Source organism: Fringilla coelebs (assembly GCF_963513975.1).
Source record: "Fringilla coelebs genome assembly, chromosome: 5".
Classification (NCBI taxonomy): Eukaryota; Metazoa; Chordata; class Aves; order Passeriformes; family Fringillidae; genus Fringilla; species Fringilla coelebs.
This window is the reverse complement of record NC_140033.1, coordinates 61,978,386-61,996,463: the sequence shown is the minus strand read 5'-3', so window position 1 is coordinate 61,996,463 and position 18,078 is coordinate 61,978,386. Positions and strand designations below refer to the sequence as shown.

Below are 18,078 nucleotides of genomic sequence, written 5' to 3'. Positions count from 1 at the left end.
AATGACAGCAAGATGCACCTGGTCCTTCACATCTGGAGGTGGATCTACTTTGATCTTGTTCAGTTTCTCTAGGATCTGTGAGTTTACCAAATGATTTTAATCTGGACCTAAAAGTGCCTCTTAATGGAAAGTAAGTTAAGCGTAAACCAAAGCAACAAATGGCAGCCGATGAGAAAAAGGGCTGTACAAATAATGGTGCCCACTGATGAAGCAGTGTTAGGGGGGACCCGAGAAAGGGTTTCAAGAACACCAAGTTTTTTTTGCACTTCTGTCTTTTCTTGTTCAGTTAGGCCTCTGAATCTGGGGCTCCTTTAATACTCCTAAGAAAACAAATGGTCTGCTAGAAGCAGTGCTCTCCTGAGGGAAAGGGAAGAAGTCCCTTACAGCACATCACAGTGCCTCACCAGCAGTACTACAGCAAAAGCCCTACCCTACACCTGGAAGCCACAAAGTGAGGAGACAGCACAGAAGGAAGAGTGACTTTTAGATTTAAGCAATATTACAGATAATTATTTCTCTGCTGGTAGCAGCAGCAGATCAAAGAGAGATTTCTAACCCTATGCTGCCATTCAAGTGCAGTCTGGGTAGAATGATGGGCATGACAACCATGTGTTTAACTTTTCATTTTCTCAGGCTTTGTTAACCTCTGTCTCAGCTCCAAATATGAGTTTATTTGAACAGTAGTTTCAGTAGCTGATGCTTTTTGATGAGCAACACAGAAGAACTGAAAATTTAGCTCACAGTAGCTCACAGTACTATCTGAGATTGGAGCCTAGTCAGACCCTAACATTTTTCCTATCTGAATCTGACTAGCTTCTCACTGAATGCTCCAGGATGAACTGTTTCAAACTATAAATCTCTTTCCGTTTACCATCTGTAAGGAATATCTTCTTTCCTACAGTGTCTGTATTTTCTCAGCATGTGAGATGTAGTAGAAAAAAATGAAAGCACAAAGAGATGAAGCTTAAGAACTTTGCTTCAGCCATAAAAGAAAATTGGTACACAGAAATCCTAAAATGCCTTTTTCTAAAGCTGGTAGATATAAAAATAATTTAGCAATTACCAATAATATTACCACAAGGTGTGGAAGAAGCAACTTAAGGAAGACATCCATCTAAGCCTATCCATACACCTGCAGGCAGATGTCAGCCTCCAGTAACAAAACAAAACTCAAGCAGGAAGGTGAGAGGTAGCTGTTAACTACATCTGTCTGCTTTGCCCTTAAGTGGCTTTGAATCTCACAGTTAAGACACCACATCTCAGCTCAGAGGCAAGCACTGGCCTTCACCTCTGCTCAGCATCAAGTGCAAGCTTTGCTAGGTGATGACAGGCTTTGCTCCCCTTCATTAATTTTACAAATGCTCAGCTCCTGTCTGAGTGCACACAGTGCAGCACACACACGTACAAGGGAGGTCACAGTGATGTTTAAGTTCAGCAGTATGCTAAGAAGTCAATGGCACAATGATAAATATGCAAGTTGATTGTGAAAATTCATTTCAAATCAGAAGTGCAAAGAATAATGCTTTTTTTAATTAAATGGCGCAGTTAAAAATAACTTAGAAAATACAGAACAGAAAGTATGTACACAGTGTTTCAGATAAAAAGTTAACATGTTGTTTGTTATAAATGGTAAATATAGTTACTGGCTTTTGCATCTATGTATTAGCTTTTGCAAGCTATTACTCATCACAAAGATTCTGACATAATATAATTTGTAATTCCTTTTAACTGCTTTTTGGTATAATATAACCTGTATACGCCATATAGCTTATATAAATAATAATGTGATAAATATGTATTATATCTTAGACCTTAGCATAATATTAAAATGAAAACTGAGGAATGTATTAAAATGCTTTTATTTGTGTAAGTAGCCCAGATAATGGTGCAAAACAGCTAGGCTGTTTCTCACATTTGTGGACCATCTTATCTGAATGATAACAGTGACAAGAACCAGGACACCAAGAGAAAAAAAATTACTACTGACTCTCCAATTATTAAGAAGTATCAAAACAACAGAATGGAGCCTCAACAAGAAATAAAACATATTGATTTAATCTACAACATGGCATGCAGACAAGTCAAAGGTTAAAACCAAGCAAAAGAGTTCCTAGAACATGAAAACTCACAGGCATGTTTGAATATGTATAAACTCTTATGAATATGCATGTACCCCCTGTAACATAACAGTATATAGAGAACATTGTTTTAAGTTGTGTGCTTTTGGCAGATTGCCAAGCACCCCAGTGCTGGATATTGTCCCTTTTATCCCTTACTAAACTTTTAAAGAGTGATCATAGTTTCTCACACTGTTGAAAAACAGCTGGTCAATATTGAATATTGTAAAAAAAACAATAAACCTCTCAATACTTGCCCAAAAAAACAGTCTGTGTCATTCATCCACTGGTTTATGAACTGTGCAGTGATGGGCTCAGGATTGTGTGGAAATCTGATGTTCTCCAAGGTGTGCAAAAGCAGGTCAGGATTGTAGTAGAGCGCAGCTATGGCAACTTGAAGACACATGGTACGGAGCTCACTTGTTTTAACTCCTCGAGTCAAGCGCTCCAGAACAGCCTCCACAAAGAGGGGAATACACTGGGCATAAAAGAAGACAAAAAGAAAAGGAGAGGAAAAAAAAAAGAAAACAGTTAGACATGTTGCCAGTTTATACAACATTTTCTAATACTTTTACCAGAACTATGTCCTGAGTTATCTGAAGTTCAGGTATAGAAGAAAGGAACACATTCCTTTCACTTTCTAGCCTCTGATCACACGTTTATAAATCTCCCCAAAAACAGCTCTTCTCTGAGCAAAAAATTGCAGTGTTATTCTGAGCACAGGGGAGAATATTTGGGGCCATTTGGTGGAGTTTGTTCTAGCATGTGGAAAAGATTTAGAAAAAAACTCATTCTCATCTTTGAAGAAAGATACTAAACTATTTCAAAACTGACAGGCATTAGAAATTAAAGTACCTAAATTCGTAACATAGTTAGAAGTTTTTCCTAATAAATATAAAGTGATGTTAATTTTTTTATAGAAGCTTAAAATTAGTTCATTCAGATAAAAGCAAACATGCACAAATTTCTAAACAATGAAATAAGCATCTTCTAAACTCATATGTGTTTCAATAGGCAAATTTATACTTTACAAAAATTTGGGAAGCATTACGAAAGTTTTAGTTTATGGGTTTCAGTTCAGCGTGCAACCATTTTAATTCACAGAGTTGTACAGCTCAATTAAGCCTTCCTCCACATATTTATTTCAATGCAAGTACATTGAAGTCACTTTAAACTCTTCCAGATTTCCTTTAAAAAAATCAAACCTTTCAGAGAACGTTTTTATCTTCAATTACTTCAGATTTACACCAGAAAATTATATCACTTTCAGTGAAATTACCTGAAAAGTTATCACTGAAATCCTTGGATTGCACTGTGGCAACATCAAACATGATATGTCAAGGTAATTTAGGCTCATTACATGAGTCCAGAATTTGGCCCTTAATAGGAAAAAGACTACTTTCTAAAAAGGTGTTCTAAGAAACTCTGGAAAATTGTGATTATGTTTCTCCCTGCAATCACAATCAAGCCATGCTAAAAAATCTGCATTTCCAAATGCACTTGTAATTTAAAACATCAAAAAGTTCCCATAGCTTAGAGAAACAACAGCAGCTGGATATGCATAGTTAACCTCTCAGCCACAGCAGTTTTAACTGTGTTTTGCATCAAAAGAGAAATTCTATTTAGAGAAAGCAAAAAGCTACAATCTTGTACAACATACTGTATCCTTATAATTCAGTCTGTAACTATTTTGTGGTCATGCCCACTAACATCTTGTCTCAAAACCAAAAAATCCCAACCTTACAAACTTTCCTGAGTTCATTTACTTCTTTCTGTCTTTCTCCCCACTGTACATTTCCCTTAAATTCTTTAATTGCAGCTGTTTCTCTCAGGAGTCATGGATCATTAGAAAGCAATAAAAGAGAAAACCTGTTCAATATGAATCACCTGGTCAATACCCCGTCCTTTGCACTGAAGAACAATCACTTCTAGGAGTTTGGCTGCATGGCACTCTGCATCTTCTCCTGCATCTCCTGTCAGTACCTAACAGTCAGAGTAACAATTTAATTTATCAGTAATCACTGACAACACGGAAAGCAAGTGCTCCTGTACCTGCATACATCCAAAAATCTCTACACAGCATATACAAATGAATTCATGTTAAATTTTGTGAGGAATTAAGATACATAATTCATCTCTACAGGACATAAACAAGGATAAGTGGCTAAAGGTGAATTTTAAAAACTAGAAGAAATTACGGTTGTTCTTAAAGAATGTTATATTATTTATATGTTCTCACTTTCCCTTTTTTAGAAAGAAATGTCACTTAGAAGAATCACTGATGTTTTCCACGTGGTGTTTCCATTTTTTCACTTCAATTCTAATAGTCACTGGCATTAACAGCGTGGCAAAGTGAAGTGCCATGTCTAGGCTAGTTTCTGATTAAGAACAAGATGTATGGAGTCATTCTGTGCGTAGGCACATAGAAATGAAACACAGCGCTTCATCTCAATACATTTCAACCCCATGGTCACTGTCAATCTAACCTGACAAAAGAAGCAAAATTTTCGCAATCAAATAAATACTCCAAGTATCTTAAAAATAAGCAGGTAGCTAGATGCCTAACACTCTCTAATGCCCCAAATCAGAGGAGGACTGCAGCATAATCTCATACTTTATTATACATGAGAGACTCAGCATGAAAGAGAAACGATAAATATAGGAAGAACTTCAAATGAGTTCGCACCTTAGCTGACAAGCAGAGAGTCCAACTGCAAGATACACAACCTAAGGAAATCAGGCTTCATTAATTCCCTACCTACCAAAATAGCTCTCCATGGAAGAGAGTCAAGATTAACAGCAACTTTCTCCCACACAGCTTCTTGCATGTAATTTTCTTAAAGCATGTCACTTAAAAAGTGTGAAGGTGCTGTGTGTGCTCAAAACTGAGTAAAGACCAAAATTCACTTAGTTCTGAAATGCTTGGCCACCACGTGGCATGTTCAGGTTACTCAGCTCCTCTAATTGTTATGTACCAGTGATAAGGACAACAGTAAGAATGAGAAGCCTTACCTTTTTACACATAGAGTAAATGATTTCTAAATGCTTTGGGTTAGACAGTAAAGTATCAGTGTCAATGGTCACATAATTATGCAAGAGAGGCATCATATCTGCAGAACAGGGAGAGCAAAAGAGAAAAAAGTTACAAAAAGTGCTAACCAGAGAGGTAGTCCTAAAGGGGAATTCATTAGCTGATGTTCTTCCATAGGGTAGGAAATTCAAACTCTGTGAAAGTCTTTTCTGGAAGAATTCTTCATAAAATGCACTATGCAGGGTGCATTCTTGGAACTAGAGTAGGACCACATTTTAATTGATCAATTTGTAGTTTCACATTAACTTTGAATATTCAACTTTCTTTGGGTTCAGGACCCCTACAACAACTGATCACACTGACAGATTTGCTTCTTCTACTTAAATATCTCCTGTTACACTCCCACACTAAACAGACGGGCAGGGCATGACTCAAATACATGATCATTTTAAACTATGACACTAAATGGAAGAGACCCTGATCTGCTAGAGATGAATTCTCAAACAGTAAAAATATCACTAGAACAGAAGTGACTTTACCTGCAAAGTATTCAAAGCAATCCTGCTGGAAAACCTCATACAGAACACCTAAAAGCTGCCACATCTGAGGTGAAATCATCTGGCATGTTAAGCTGAAGGCCAAGGACAGAATTTCTTCATAAAACTCTGCAAAAGACAATTTGAAGCAGGGTGCTTTAGAAAATAAAAAAACTTGCAAATACCTTGAAATCTGAAACCGAGTCCTGAGTCATGTAACAATTAGAAGACAGCAATTAGAAACTAAATCATACAGAGAAAAATAAAACAAATTGTAAAAGATTTTTTCAGACAGGCCTTATGTTAGCTATAGTTACAATGATATGCATAGTTTTCCACTATAAATACACACCAAAAAAATACATCATCAGGACATTAAAGACAATGCTTCTAACTGATTTACTGAAAAATATATTTTTTCCTCAGTCTTTGTTTTTTCTGAAAGGCCTTATCACAAAAGTGTAACTTTTAGTGCAGCATACTGATGAAGTAGTAATTTAATTGCAGACCATGTCCATAAGAGACTAATGTAATTTAGACATTGTCCTTTAACACAATTAGCCAGAATTATAATCAGAACAGCATCTTCAGCTTTTGACCTCCAAAACACAATAGCCAATCTGACTAATGTACAGGAGTACATCAGGAGAAATAAATTACAATGGCAAAGTAATGACTTATTCTTTAAAGAAACACACACAAAAAAGATGAAATTCTGTTCTGGAAGATAACAATAATTCATTTACATGATTTTACATATCTCTAAAACATACCTATAACGTGTTTCTGCAAAACAAGGCCAATGATCTGTAAACAAATGCTCTCGAGCTGTTGAGTGATCTGAAATAAAAACATAAAGCAGTTTATTAAAAAAATTAGAACTAAAGCAATCAAATAAATGTATTTGACTAATTCAGTTTGAGAAGTTCTTCCAATCAAAAAGGCTTTTATCATTTTTTAAATGCTGCCTTAACAATCATAATATTATGAAATAAAGTCTCCCTGATGCAGAAAGAACCTCTTTACCCTGAATATGTGATTTGTAGCCATACATTGCACCACAACTGGGAGACCAATTTCTAGGAATTCTATCCAACATATTGCTGGGTAAACTAAAGATATGGATCATCACTGTAACAAACTAGGCTTATGCAAAATGTTTCTTTTTAAATTCTACTTTAACACTCTGTAATACAACTAGCCACGGTGAAGAAAATTAACTCTACCCCAACCAAAACCAGCACGTTCCAATTAAGTGTTCACTAAGTAAGGGCTAAGAATTTTACCCTTGGGACATAAATTTCCTTGAAGTTGAAAGCTAAAAAATTAATAAATGACAAAAGTAAACTGGGCTTTACATTCAAATCTGTCAGAGATGGCTCGGTACCATCCCACTGCAGTAAATGCACATTCATGCCAAATGATGCAACATACACAGAAGTGCTTCTTGTCATGCATGAAAGCAGGAAAAGTACCAAGGAAAATCTCACCTCCTTGTGATCTTCCACAACTGTCAGGATTGTGTCAATTGTGTGCAAGATGCCCATGGCCATAACCGTTTTGTCCTCTACTTCCTCATACTCCTCACTCTGAAGTACTTTACCAAATATTTCAGCCTGTGAACAAAACCAACCAACTTGACACTCAAGAGCAAACCCGTGTTTCTAATTTGTCATTCAAAACCAAGGCAGTTAATGCAGCAGCAGCAATGCCTTATCTGTAAGAGCTGTCAGCACTGAAAAATGTGTGCTGCTTTTGAAAGGGGAACATAGCAAATTAAAATCTCCCTTTTTTTCAGAAGTCTACGTTAAGTCATTTCAAATGCTAAATAGTTAGACCGTGGCTCATTAAAACCAGTGACACAAATCAGTGTCTTTGAAAATTCTATAGGTTTTAAAGATGCTTCATACAGAAAAAAGCCCACAAATACTGCAAATACTACAGGTGGACTCTTATAAAGAATACTTTAAACAGTGTGTATATCAAGCAGAGTTCATTAAATGTTCACCAAACCAGGACATGCTTCTGACTGGAGTGGTCATTTACTATTGCTCTCACCAGGTGCTGAGTCATGTCCACAGCGATAGTAGCGACTTCCTGGCTGTACTCATAGATCATCTTCTGGATGACATTCGTGAGATCATCGTTCTCTGTCTCCCTGACAATGTGCAGGAGCTCATGCATCACTGGCCTTACATAAGGCTTCACATATTCCTTGGCTAAAAGAGGAATAGAAAGTAGGTGAAATCAGCTATCCATAAACACTAATATACAGCATCTCCAGGTAGCTGACTACTCTTGAACAAAATAAGTTTTTAAAATTTGAATTCACTGAAGAAATAAAAAAGCCAAAAAAACATCCCCAAGGCAATTTTACAGTCCATAACTAGTAGACAGAGTAAATAAATTGTGTAATATTGAAATGCCACCTACAGCTAAAATCCACTTTTGAGGGAACACTTGCTCTCATACATAAAGCAGTGCTCATTTTTAAACATACACACTGCTTAAGTTCACTAAAAAAACCCCAAAGATGGGTGATATTTACTTTACTAAAACATGCTGATTCTAACTTCTTTTGCATCATAAAAACTTCAAGTCAGAATTTTGGGATGTAATGAGCAAGTGAAATCTGTCTAAACATGATAAAATATTCTGAAATCTATGTCTTCAAATGACAGAAATGTTTAGATAAATCTGTACCAACCTCCTTGTCTTGACAAAAAATCAATAGATCAGTGTATAGAGCTGATGAATCACTGTCACATACCTTGCTCTTGGTTGCTTATTAGGGTCTGAAGGGCTATGGCTGCTTCTACTTTGACAGGCATCTCCTTATCATCAATCAGGCTCTTCTTTGTCAGCTCTACTGCATTCCTCAAGTTTAGCTCATTGTGAAATTTCAAAGCACTGAATGAATGAAGTACCCAACAGGACTGCAAGGCAAAAAGAGAAGCAAGTTAGGGACTATGGCAATTTTAAGCATTTTTAACTGAGTCAAAACCAATGCTAACCACCTCCCTGTTTGCATGCATAGCTTTTTTCCCCCCCACTTAATTATGGTGTATTCTTTCATTAAATGTAGCACAGGTTTGCAAGCAGTTCTTTATTATACTTTCCCAAATTCCAATAAATTCAGTGTGCACATAATTTGCATTCATTGCTTTGGTCCTTCTGGGGGAAATAAAATCAGAAAAAAGCAATGAAAACTGTTTGTCCATGACTGATATTGGCACTTAAGGATTTTCTTCAAGCAACACCCAAATTGATGTTACCTACTTGTGGAAATCCTGCCTGCTCTTCACAGCCATCTCTGCTAATAAAAAATGGCCACAATTGCTGCTCAAATTCCCAAGTTTGACTGAAGAGGTGACCATTAATACAACACAGACCCTACATCAATTCCTTTAACTGAAAAATAATTTTTTAAAAACAAAATTATTAAAAAAACAGCACAATAATGTTATTTCAAATTTTACTATGTATTTACCTAATTTCTTTCAGTAACATTCAGAATGAAATCAAACTGCAAAGGAAGGAACCATGACAAATACTGGGATTGATGTAACAGGTGAACTTACTCGAGCTCTGAGGTATCCCAGGTTAGACATGAACAAGGGAAACACGTGATTCTGTAACATCAGCTCCATTTGATCCTTGAAGACACTCTTCTGTTGGAGTAAGGAAAAATTAATTAAGGAGACCATTCATTTTACATACTTCTTTCTAGCTCATAATGCATTTCAAATATCAACCATGGGAAATACAATCATTTGTCTATATAATAAAGATATCCTCCCACAAAGAGAACTGGATCCCTTACCTTGAAGAGAACCAACCCAAAAGCACAGCAAGTTTAAAACCAGATAAGTGAAAGAACCGTACATATAATATTTTACTTGGCATTATTCATTACAACATGTAAACTAGAATTTTCATGTTATTTAAGGCAATTAATACCAGCTGATTTTTCTTAAAAACTAACAAGGATCAATAACCTAGTAATTCCATTCTTCCTACAAAGGAGTACATATATACCTGAAGAAAAATATGGGCTTAGTATGGAACAGATCTGAGTTTCAAAAGAACTACTGTTACTCTAAGTATCAAAACTTACTATCTTGGACAATACAGCTACAAATCCCATCTTTTTTTCGTGTTTATTAAAGGATAAAGATAATTCCTTCATGACAGAAATTTCCTTAGCTGGAGAAGGATACTGGATGAGAGTTATTCTTCATTATTCCAACCTTAGCAAATCCCAAGATACTCACAGGAAGTTAGAACCAGCATGGAGATTTGAGACTTTCCTTATAGTCCCAGAATAATAGATAAGATACATGCTGGGGATGCTGTTACCATCCAAAGGAATGATTCAGTGGCTAAGACAGAAAAGGGTGAAATGGGACACTCAATACAACATGTGTCTTACATGATCACACTTTATTTCACCAATGCACACAGCATTCTTTCTACATTCATTCCCCAGCCTTTACAGACCTGGATGAAGGACTGAGCAGAGAAAAAACAGAGAGAAAGGAAACTATTGCTCTTTAGTGCACACTGGCCAGAAGTTTGTAGGCATTGAACTGGAGCTGCTCTGGGGAGCCAGGTGGCTCAGGCAGGCCCATTGTGTCTATGAGCTCCTTAGACTCAGGATCTCAGTCAGCTCAAGAGCCAGAAAGCACTTACAAATCCAGGATTTGATATGGAAACAGCTGATGGAATGTTTCAATGTGTCAAATTTCAAACACAAGAAATTCAAATTTTAAAGGGGTCTGTGGTGTTCGGGGTTATTACTCTCTTATAAAGTACAATATAACCTCATGTTTCAGGATTGAAAATTTCATATAGGAGCAGAATACTGGAATAAATCCCCTTTTTACCCCACAGGACAGAGATAAATATGTTAATATGAAAGTCTCCTCACAATACAATGTTGTCCTTGCTCACTGCTATACTCCCGCACGAGGAAGGTAATTTACAATCCAAAATAATCTACAATGATTCTGCAAAAGTTACTGAGGTTTCAGGATTTAAGATCAGAAAATAGATTGGTAAAAAACAGATGGTCAATGCTGGTAAGATGTTGCTCATAATATGAAGACATATCCTGCACAGTGAGACAATTCAGATAAAATATAACAAATCACTTTTTAAAAGAAGCCTCCAGCACAAGATCACCATTCTCATGCTAAAAGTGACAATGCTTTGTCAATTACTTCTGACATGGAGCAAAGGCATATTTTGGACTCCACCATCTACAAAGCACCAGGCAAACTGTAATCAATTTCAATTAGAGAGCAACAGTGTGCATTAAATTTGCAATCAGATTCCAGAAACACACCCAAAATTCTGAAGATGCTGTCTATAAAAAAATGGAGGAAGGCACATTGTTCTTTTCAGCATTTTTCAAAACTCCCAACTGGCAGATGAAATAAGACTTAAAGCCACTTATTGAAGAGTGAAAAAGTTGGAAAGCTAGACAGAACATCCCTGTAACATGTTAAGTAAACCTTTTTCTGGAACCAGAAGAAGCCCATAACAGTGCAGGCTGTTGGGAAATTTCATAAAGAATCATAGGTCATGTTGCTGATGGAATCCATGTTTGCTTTCTTAACATTTCCTATTTTCCTAGTAAAGTAGGAAGGGACCGAGGGACTGTTGTGTAACAAACAAACAGAGCTTTGGAAAAACATGTAATGGAAAAATCTGTGTATAAAATTGTGAAATAAAAACCAGGAAAGAATGTTAATATTTTTAAATAAACAGACTCTCATATTCTGATTGCAATCAGAGTGCAATCTCTCTACACATTTTTATAAATATGGCTAAGGCCTAGTCATATTTTATAAAGTAAGACTATTTTATTTCAAATCACAGGTGAGAGCAAGAATTGCAAACTTTTTCATTTCTTCACCCACTTACCTTCAGTAAAATATCTGCCAGAGATCCTATAACATGCAAAGCTCCATCTTTTTTCCTTGGATCAATGTTTGGCTCTGTCAGAATCTGGTAGCAATATGCCATCATTTTTGGTAATACCTGTGCAGCACAGAAAACACACAACCCCCTTTAGTCAAGTTATTTTAATAGCATTGTTTAAAAAATTCCTCTGACATTTTCAAGAAGAAATTTTGTCTTGGCCAGAGCAATGTGAGGTACTAAAGCTAGCATCTTTCAATAGTTAAAGTGTAAAACTTTGGAATTTTCAACTTTTCAGCCAAACTGGTCAAAATAAGATAAATCTCCATGAAATTTCGCATTACTAATAGCAAGTAAGGTATTTTTGTCACTGTCTTGAAGCAAATAAAAAAAGTGATGAAAAGGCAAAAGGCTCAAACAGCACCTCGCCCACTCTTTCTCTTCTTTTCAGGCTTGTCTCACACATAAATATAAATGCATATGTGTGTGCATATATATATGAAAATACATACATATATTTTCAAGGAGAGCTTGGACTAAAATCTCATAAACTTAATTTGATCTATTGATTTTGGCAGTAATTTCTAAAGTTGACTAGACTTAGAAAAGTTTCTTGGCAAAACCAACTGAATGTGATTTCCACACCCATTAAGTCCTTCCCAACATGCCACTGGGATGGTCTAAATACAAATTATGACAATGAGAAGGAAGATCAGAGGACAAGAACTGTTTTGACAATAAAAAAGTAGAAAGGTCATATTTCACCTATTCCACCTAACGTAAAGACTGTGTTCTCCTCTGAAAATCCATCTGGAAATTGAGCTCCATGATTACTGGATGTTAAAATAGAACCTAGAAAAACATTTGCCATTTTGGCCAACTGTGCTTTCTAGGGGGCTTGCCTGGGTATTTTTGAACAGGTCACTGGAAATACAGAAAGATCTACAGAAAAGTTATGTCCTCATTTAAAGAGTAACTATATGGAATGGGTTTTGCCCTTGCTAACTTCATTGCTGTTAAGAAGGTTTTTAAATACCATCAGTGAAAATTAATAAGGATCAGATCCACTTTCCCTCCTGCTACAATTTGTGATGCTGAGAACAGCTGTGACAGAGGATGTTTGCAAACCTGGGAAAATCTATTCCAATATATCTATTCCAACCCATTCTGTATCTGGCAGATGCATTTTAAATCTGCAAGAAGAATTCACTTAGTATTTATACACACCATATTTTAACTCTCCCCAAATTGATAGCATTCAGCCTGGAAACATTTAACTATGTAGCAGCAAGTATATTTTTCAAGACTAGCTTCTTGTAGCATCTTCAAATATACAGGGAAAATAACTTTATTAAGGAAAATTCAAATAATTGAAAGCCACTGTTTTCATACCTCTTTTCTCTTCTTTGCAGCAGTGTAAAGGAGATTCTGTGCTGCTGTTGTTGTAGATGCATAGTCCTCAAATACATCTAAAAAAAAAATGGGGAGAAAAGAGCATAAAAAATTTCTTTTCTGAATAATAAATTTTTTATAAACCATCTTGGTTTTGGGATATCACAAGACCTGGATGAATATATAACCTCAAAATTATTGACATGATTGTCTTCATTTCCTGGTTAAAGAGTCAGAACCAAGCTTATATCACACACCTTACTTCTGGCCTTCCAAATTCACTGCCACTCTTCATTCCCTTAATTAAGAATACTCTATTTATTCATTAGCTCTTTTGAGACCACATACAAGGGATGAAAAATCCTGTCTCTTTTTTTAATTAAAACTCCTATAGGAAGAACAATACACTCCAGTACCATCTGTATACCACATGTACACATTTTTGACTTGATTTTATTAAAACCTCATGGGAAACTTTTTGTACATAAAATCTACTTAGATCTGGAGTAGTTTTAAATCTGTTGAAAGGTCAAGTTTTTTAGTTTCATTCACTGCAGCTAAACCTCTGCTGTTCATATTGAAAGTATAATTTATATCTTGGAAAAAAAAGATCTGTGCTGCAAATATGTTCTAATCCAAACATCCCCACACAAATTAAATCAAACTAAAAGATCTTAAAAGGCTGTCTTAAAATATGACTCAAATTACACACCAACTTTTCCTGAAAACTTTTAGATAAAACATCATTAGGAAATACTACCAGACCACTGGAATTCTTGTTCCAAACAAAAAGTGCCTCGAAAAAAATTCCATTTCATGTACTTTGATACGTGAGTGTAATGTACTTTGGGTGGTTTTTTACCTTCCACAATACAATCTGAATCTGTATTTAACTGCCTCAGCTACACATAAAAATAAGATTCACTACTTACACAGAAAGAACTGAATTCACACACCAAATATCAAGGATGTATTTATACCCTAGTGATCAACACTATAACGTAATTAATTTGTTGCATAACAACTCTCCAAGCTTTTAAATTATTCTATGAATATTTAACTTCTCTTTTCACATATACTAATCCCAAATCAACTAATTAAAATTTCCCAAATGCTGCAAATGTATCTCTGTGGTGCCTGGCTCACAGGAGTTTTCCAGCTAAAATTGCTGTACTTTTAAAGTACCTTTCTCCTTTTCAATAACATGAATCTTTTAATAAATGTAATTATTCAAAATATGGCCCTATGTGTTATTCCCAAGATTTTGCACTGTGTCTTTTGAAGGAATATATATATCTAATTATCTTACAATTGAGTAGTAATAAGTGGCAGAAGAATGCTGAAGGCATTGACAATTTTCAACAGGGAAAGAGTAAGTCAGGCCTCTTCTGGCCAAAGTGAGAGCTGCAGGAACCTGCAGACAGCTGGCACATCTGCAAACCAGGATTCTGAAACAGGCACTAACAAGGGAGCAAACCAGTCTGCCTGGGCTTCTCTGAGCACAAGTGAAGTAGAAAAAAACTCTGAGAGAATCATTTAGATCAAAGCTACCAGCCACATAGCCCAAACTCACCTGATCTGCCACCTGCTTTTAACTACAGATTGGTAAAATTTAAGAAAAAAGTTTTCTTCTTCCCATTGTTCAGGTGAAGAGAGACATTATAGTGGCCATGCTGATCACTGGAACTACAGGGTACAGTTATGATGAAAGCAAAAAATAAAGCCAAATTACCAAATTTCATGCGGATATATTCATATGGATCCTCTTGCCAGAGCTCCTCATCCTCATCTTTGTAGCACATTAGAGAGAATATCACCTCTTCTGTTATGGTCTAATTTTAGAAAAGCCAAATACACATAAGTACACATAAAATCCAATTCCAGTACAGCTGCCCTCCATGATGCACTAATTTATTAGACTTATTTTTCTGAAGTGCTACATTGCTTTAAGCAGCACTCTTTTATTTTGTCTACCAGAAACAAATTCACAGTATTAAAGGTACTTTCCTTTTGAAACAGTCCCAGACAGCAGCAGCACTAGTTATACAATCTATCTTTACAATATTACATTACCATCCCCAAAATACACTTCAGGACCTAGCTGTACACAGCAGAATATTACATTCTGCATGAGGATCTCACCAATGCAATACTTACCATGAGAATGGATTACAGAGTCCATCCCCTTAAAAGTCATGGAATTAACCAACTACAAAGGGGATCTTATAATATTAAAAAATAAATGAGCAGGAAGATCACTTTTCATTTGTTCTTTTGTTCACTTATAAAACATGTCCTTAAAAGAGGGTTTAGCTCCTTTTAGATGAATCTTCTCTTTGTGCACTATCTCTGCACTACAATCAAAAATCCATGACAAATCTGAACACCAGTAACTAATAAAAGCCAGAACACTATGACTTTCTAGCAGACTGTAAAAATTCAAATAAAGAATTTATGGAACAGAATCTTTGATTGAGTTAACATTATCTGCAGTAAAAGGTAGTCATATATTGCAAAACACACTACATTTGTGTAGAAATGCTATTTTATTTTCCAGATCAATTGCTGAATGATTAGTGAAACCTTCTTTAAAAACACAAAACTTGGGGGGCTGGGGGTGTTTTTTAACCCCTCTGATGACATGCTTTGTTTATGACTGGGTTTTAAGCACTGACCTGTATGTGTGGCTTCATTTGCTTCCATGTGATAGAGTGAATCACCCCTTGGTTCAGATAATTCAATGTTTGCTGAAGAACACGTGGTGCAACATAATCTTTTTGCCTGTACTGGTCTAAGATTCTTAAGAGAACCTAAAGAAGTGACAAATTGGTATTCTTAAATGAAGACTGAAAATTCTGCCTCATGCATAAACATACAGTGCACTTCCTCAGTGAATATACATGAACAGATAAAGTAGTTTTACAGCAGATGTCCTAGCATTAGAAATCATGATAATGCCTTTGATCCAAAAATCATAAATAATTTAAATATCAAGGTTCTAATCCTGCAAACATTTATGCAGATGTCCACCTTTACTACTAGCCCTACCATGTGATCACTTGTGACTATAAACCAAAGATATACTTCAATAGTGAGAGGCTCACAGTTTACAGAAGCCTCAGCCAAATCTGGAATAGGTAAGGAAAAGGTACAGTGAGATTTTCAAACTGATGGCTTCTATGTCTGCTAAGTGGTGTCTGCATTCATATTTACTAACAGGTCCCTAAAGAAGAAAAATTACTTTGGAAGAACAGTGAAGAGAACAGAAATACTAAACCAGGAAAGAAAAACAGGTTCACCTAAGCCTCTGAATCAGAAGAGCTGCAAACCCCTTAACTTCTATTACCTACTGTAGCCATCAGATAGTATCACCTATTACAAAGCTATTACAAACTCTATCACACAAAGCTTCCTTGGTATAAAAGTCTTCTCTACTAAGAAAAAAAACACAGTACAAAGCTACTAATCTGCACCAATGGCAGGTGAATTATTAGTAAGTGTAAAGAAGTGACATATACATGAATAACAATAAAAGTCAAGGGCAATGCATAATAAAATTTTGAGTCATATGCTTTCAGCAGAACAATTCTGCTTCGTAATTCTTCAGAATATTATAATAAATTATATTTTGAATATAGCTCCTTCATTAGGAATACTAAGTTTGATGTTGAGTCTTTTATATTAAATGCTCTAAGGACAAGAACTGTCTGTATCTTATACAGACTCTAGCACAATGTGAGCACTTATCAACTGATGAATAAGTAACAAAGGCTTAGTCATGTAATATTCACAACAGAATTCTTACTAACTCTGCAAGGAATAATGATAAATCACTATTTAAGAGCCAGAAATTGAAGAAATGTGCAGATCATCCAGTACATTTATCTTGAAAGCTAAACTGTCCCCTCTGCAACACGGCTTAACACCTTAACAGACAAACTAAGTATTTCAAATTATAACTGCCCATGGGAGTCCATTTTTCTATTCAGAAGTTATACACTGCAAGGCATTTAGAAAAGATATTTGGCTATTTCCCTTTTCATTTAATTTACAGCCTTACCACAACCATTCCCCTCCTTAGTTCTTCCTGATGGATAAACTATTCTGTTGTCAGACTAGATGAAGAATAGTAATTTTGTTTAGCAACTTTGTCAGAACTGAACTGTCTCCACACACCATGTTAAACACAAATAATTAGTATTCCTAACAAAAAATAATTTCCTTGCAAAGGGTGAATCTAGTTTATATTTTCAGATAATATGCTTTCCAGGAATAAAATAATGTTCATTGCTGTTCTCCAGAAATCTTCTAATCTGCTTGTATCTTCCTGAAATAAAACATTATCATTGGATTACTGTGCCTAAGTTTGCAGCAAAAAGCACTTGAGAAAGACAGGCCTGAAAATACACCCTTCTGAAATGAGGCCTCTGCACCAAAAGTGTTCCTCTCATTGTATCAAGAGTGCTTATACACAACAATAATACCATTTTATCAGCACTCACCTTTTCTGAGAGTTTTCCTGCAGTGTTTTTTGAGTTGCTGAGAAATTGTGTTATTATACCTCAGCTGTATGGCACTGAGTTCTAAAGAACTTCTCAGTCATTACAAGGAAAACCTGCCATACTCTCTTCATTTTTGTTCAATAAATGAACCTCAACACAAGCACACTGTTAAAAAGTAATACATTTCTTCAGTCAAAATAATGCAATTAATAAAAAATGAACTCTGCTTACCTGTTGTATGCCCACAGCATAGGTTTTTAAAAAGAAGTCTGAGAATTCAAAGTATTCTTTAGTTACATTTCCAGGACTTCCATATCTTTAAAAGGAAAAGGACACAGATATTTACACTGCGAAAAGTCTATGGTGTCAGGAAAATACAGCACTTCCTAAACCATACAGGATCCTGAGTGGTCTTGCATCAACAAGGAAAAATTTACTACAGATTCCTTCTAAGCCATCCTTTCCCATGTAACACCTCACTTCCCTTTTCTTTAATGATCCCAAGGTAAGGTATTATACTCAAGTAAACATGGCTTTTTGTCACAAGCTCTGTAACTTCCATGTTTATGGATTTC

General features: G+C 35.7%; 1 protein-coding gene across 2 annotated transcripts in view; it reads right to left on the bottom strand.

The window, feature by feature from the left end:
* Positions 1–18,078, bottom strand: part of IPO8 (importin 8) — a 45,346-nt gene that overhangs the window by 12,059 nt on the left and 15,209 nt on the right. For both annotated transcript variants that reach the window (XM_084205738.1, XM_084205737.1), the window contains exons 8-21: positions 17,735–17,819; positions 15,677–15,811; positions 14,734–14,833; positions 13,002–13,078; positions 11,613–11,729; positions 9,266–9,355; positions 8,455–8,620; positions 7,743–7,903; positions 7,175–7,300; positions 6,458–6,524; positions 5,688–5,813; positions 5,130–5,227; positions 4,005–4,100; positions 2,375–2,595 (exon numbers count right to left, since the gene is read on the bottom strand). In XM_084205738.1, coding sequence (XP_084061864.1) covers positions 2,375–2,595; positions 4,005–4,100; positions 5,130–5,227; positions 5,688–5,813; positions 6,458–6,524; positions 7,175–7,300; positions 7,743–7,903; positions 8,455–8,620; positions 9,266–9,355; positions 11,613–11,729; positions 13,002–13,078; positions 14,734–14,833; positions 15,677–15,811; positions 17,735–17,819 — 1,665 coding nt within the window. The remainder of the gene's footprint in view (positions 1–2,374; positions 2,596–4,004; positions 4,101–5,129; positions 5,228–5,687; positions 5,814–6,457; positions 6,525–7,174; positions 7,301–7,742; positions 7,904–8,454; positions 8,621–9,265; positions 9,356–11,612; positions 11,730–13,001; positions 13,079–14,733; positions 14,834–15,676; positions 15,812–17,734; positions 17,820–18,078) is intronic.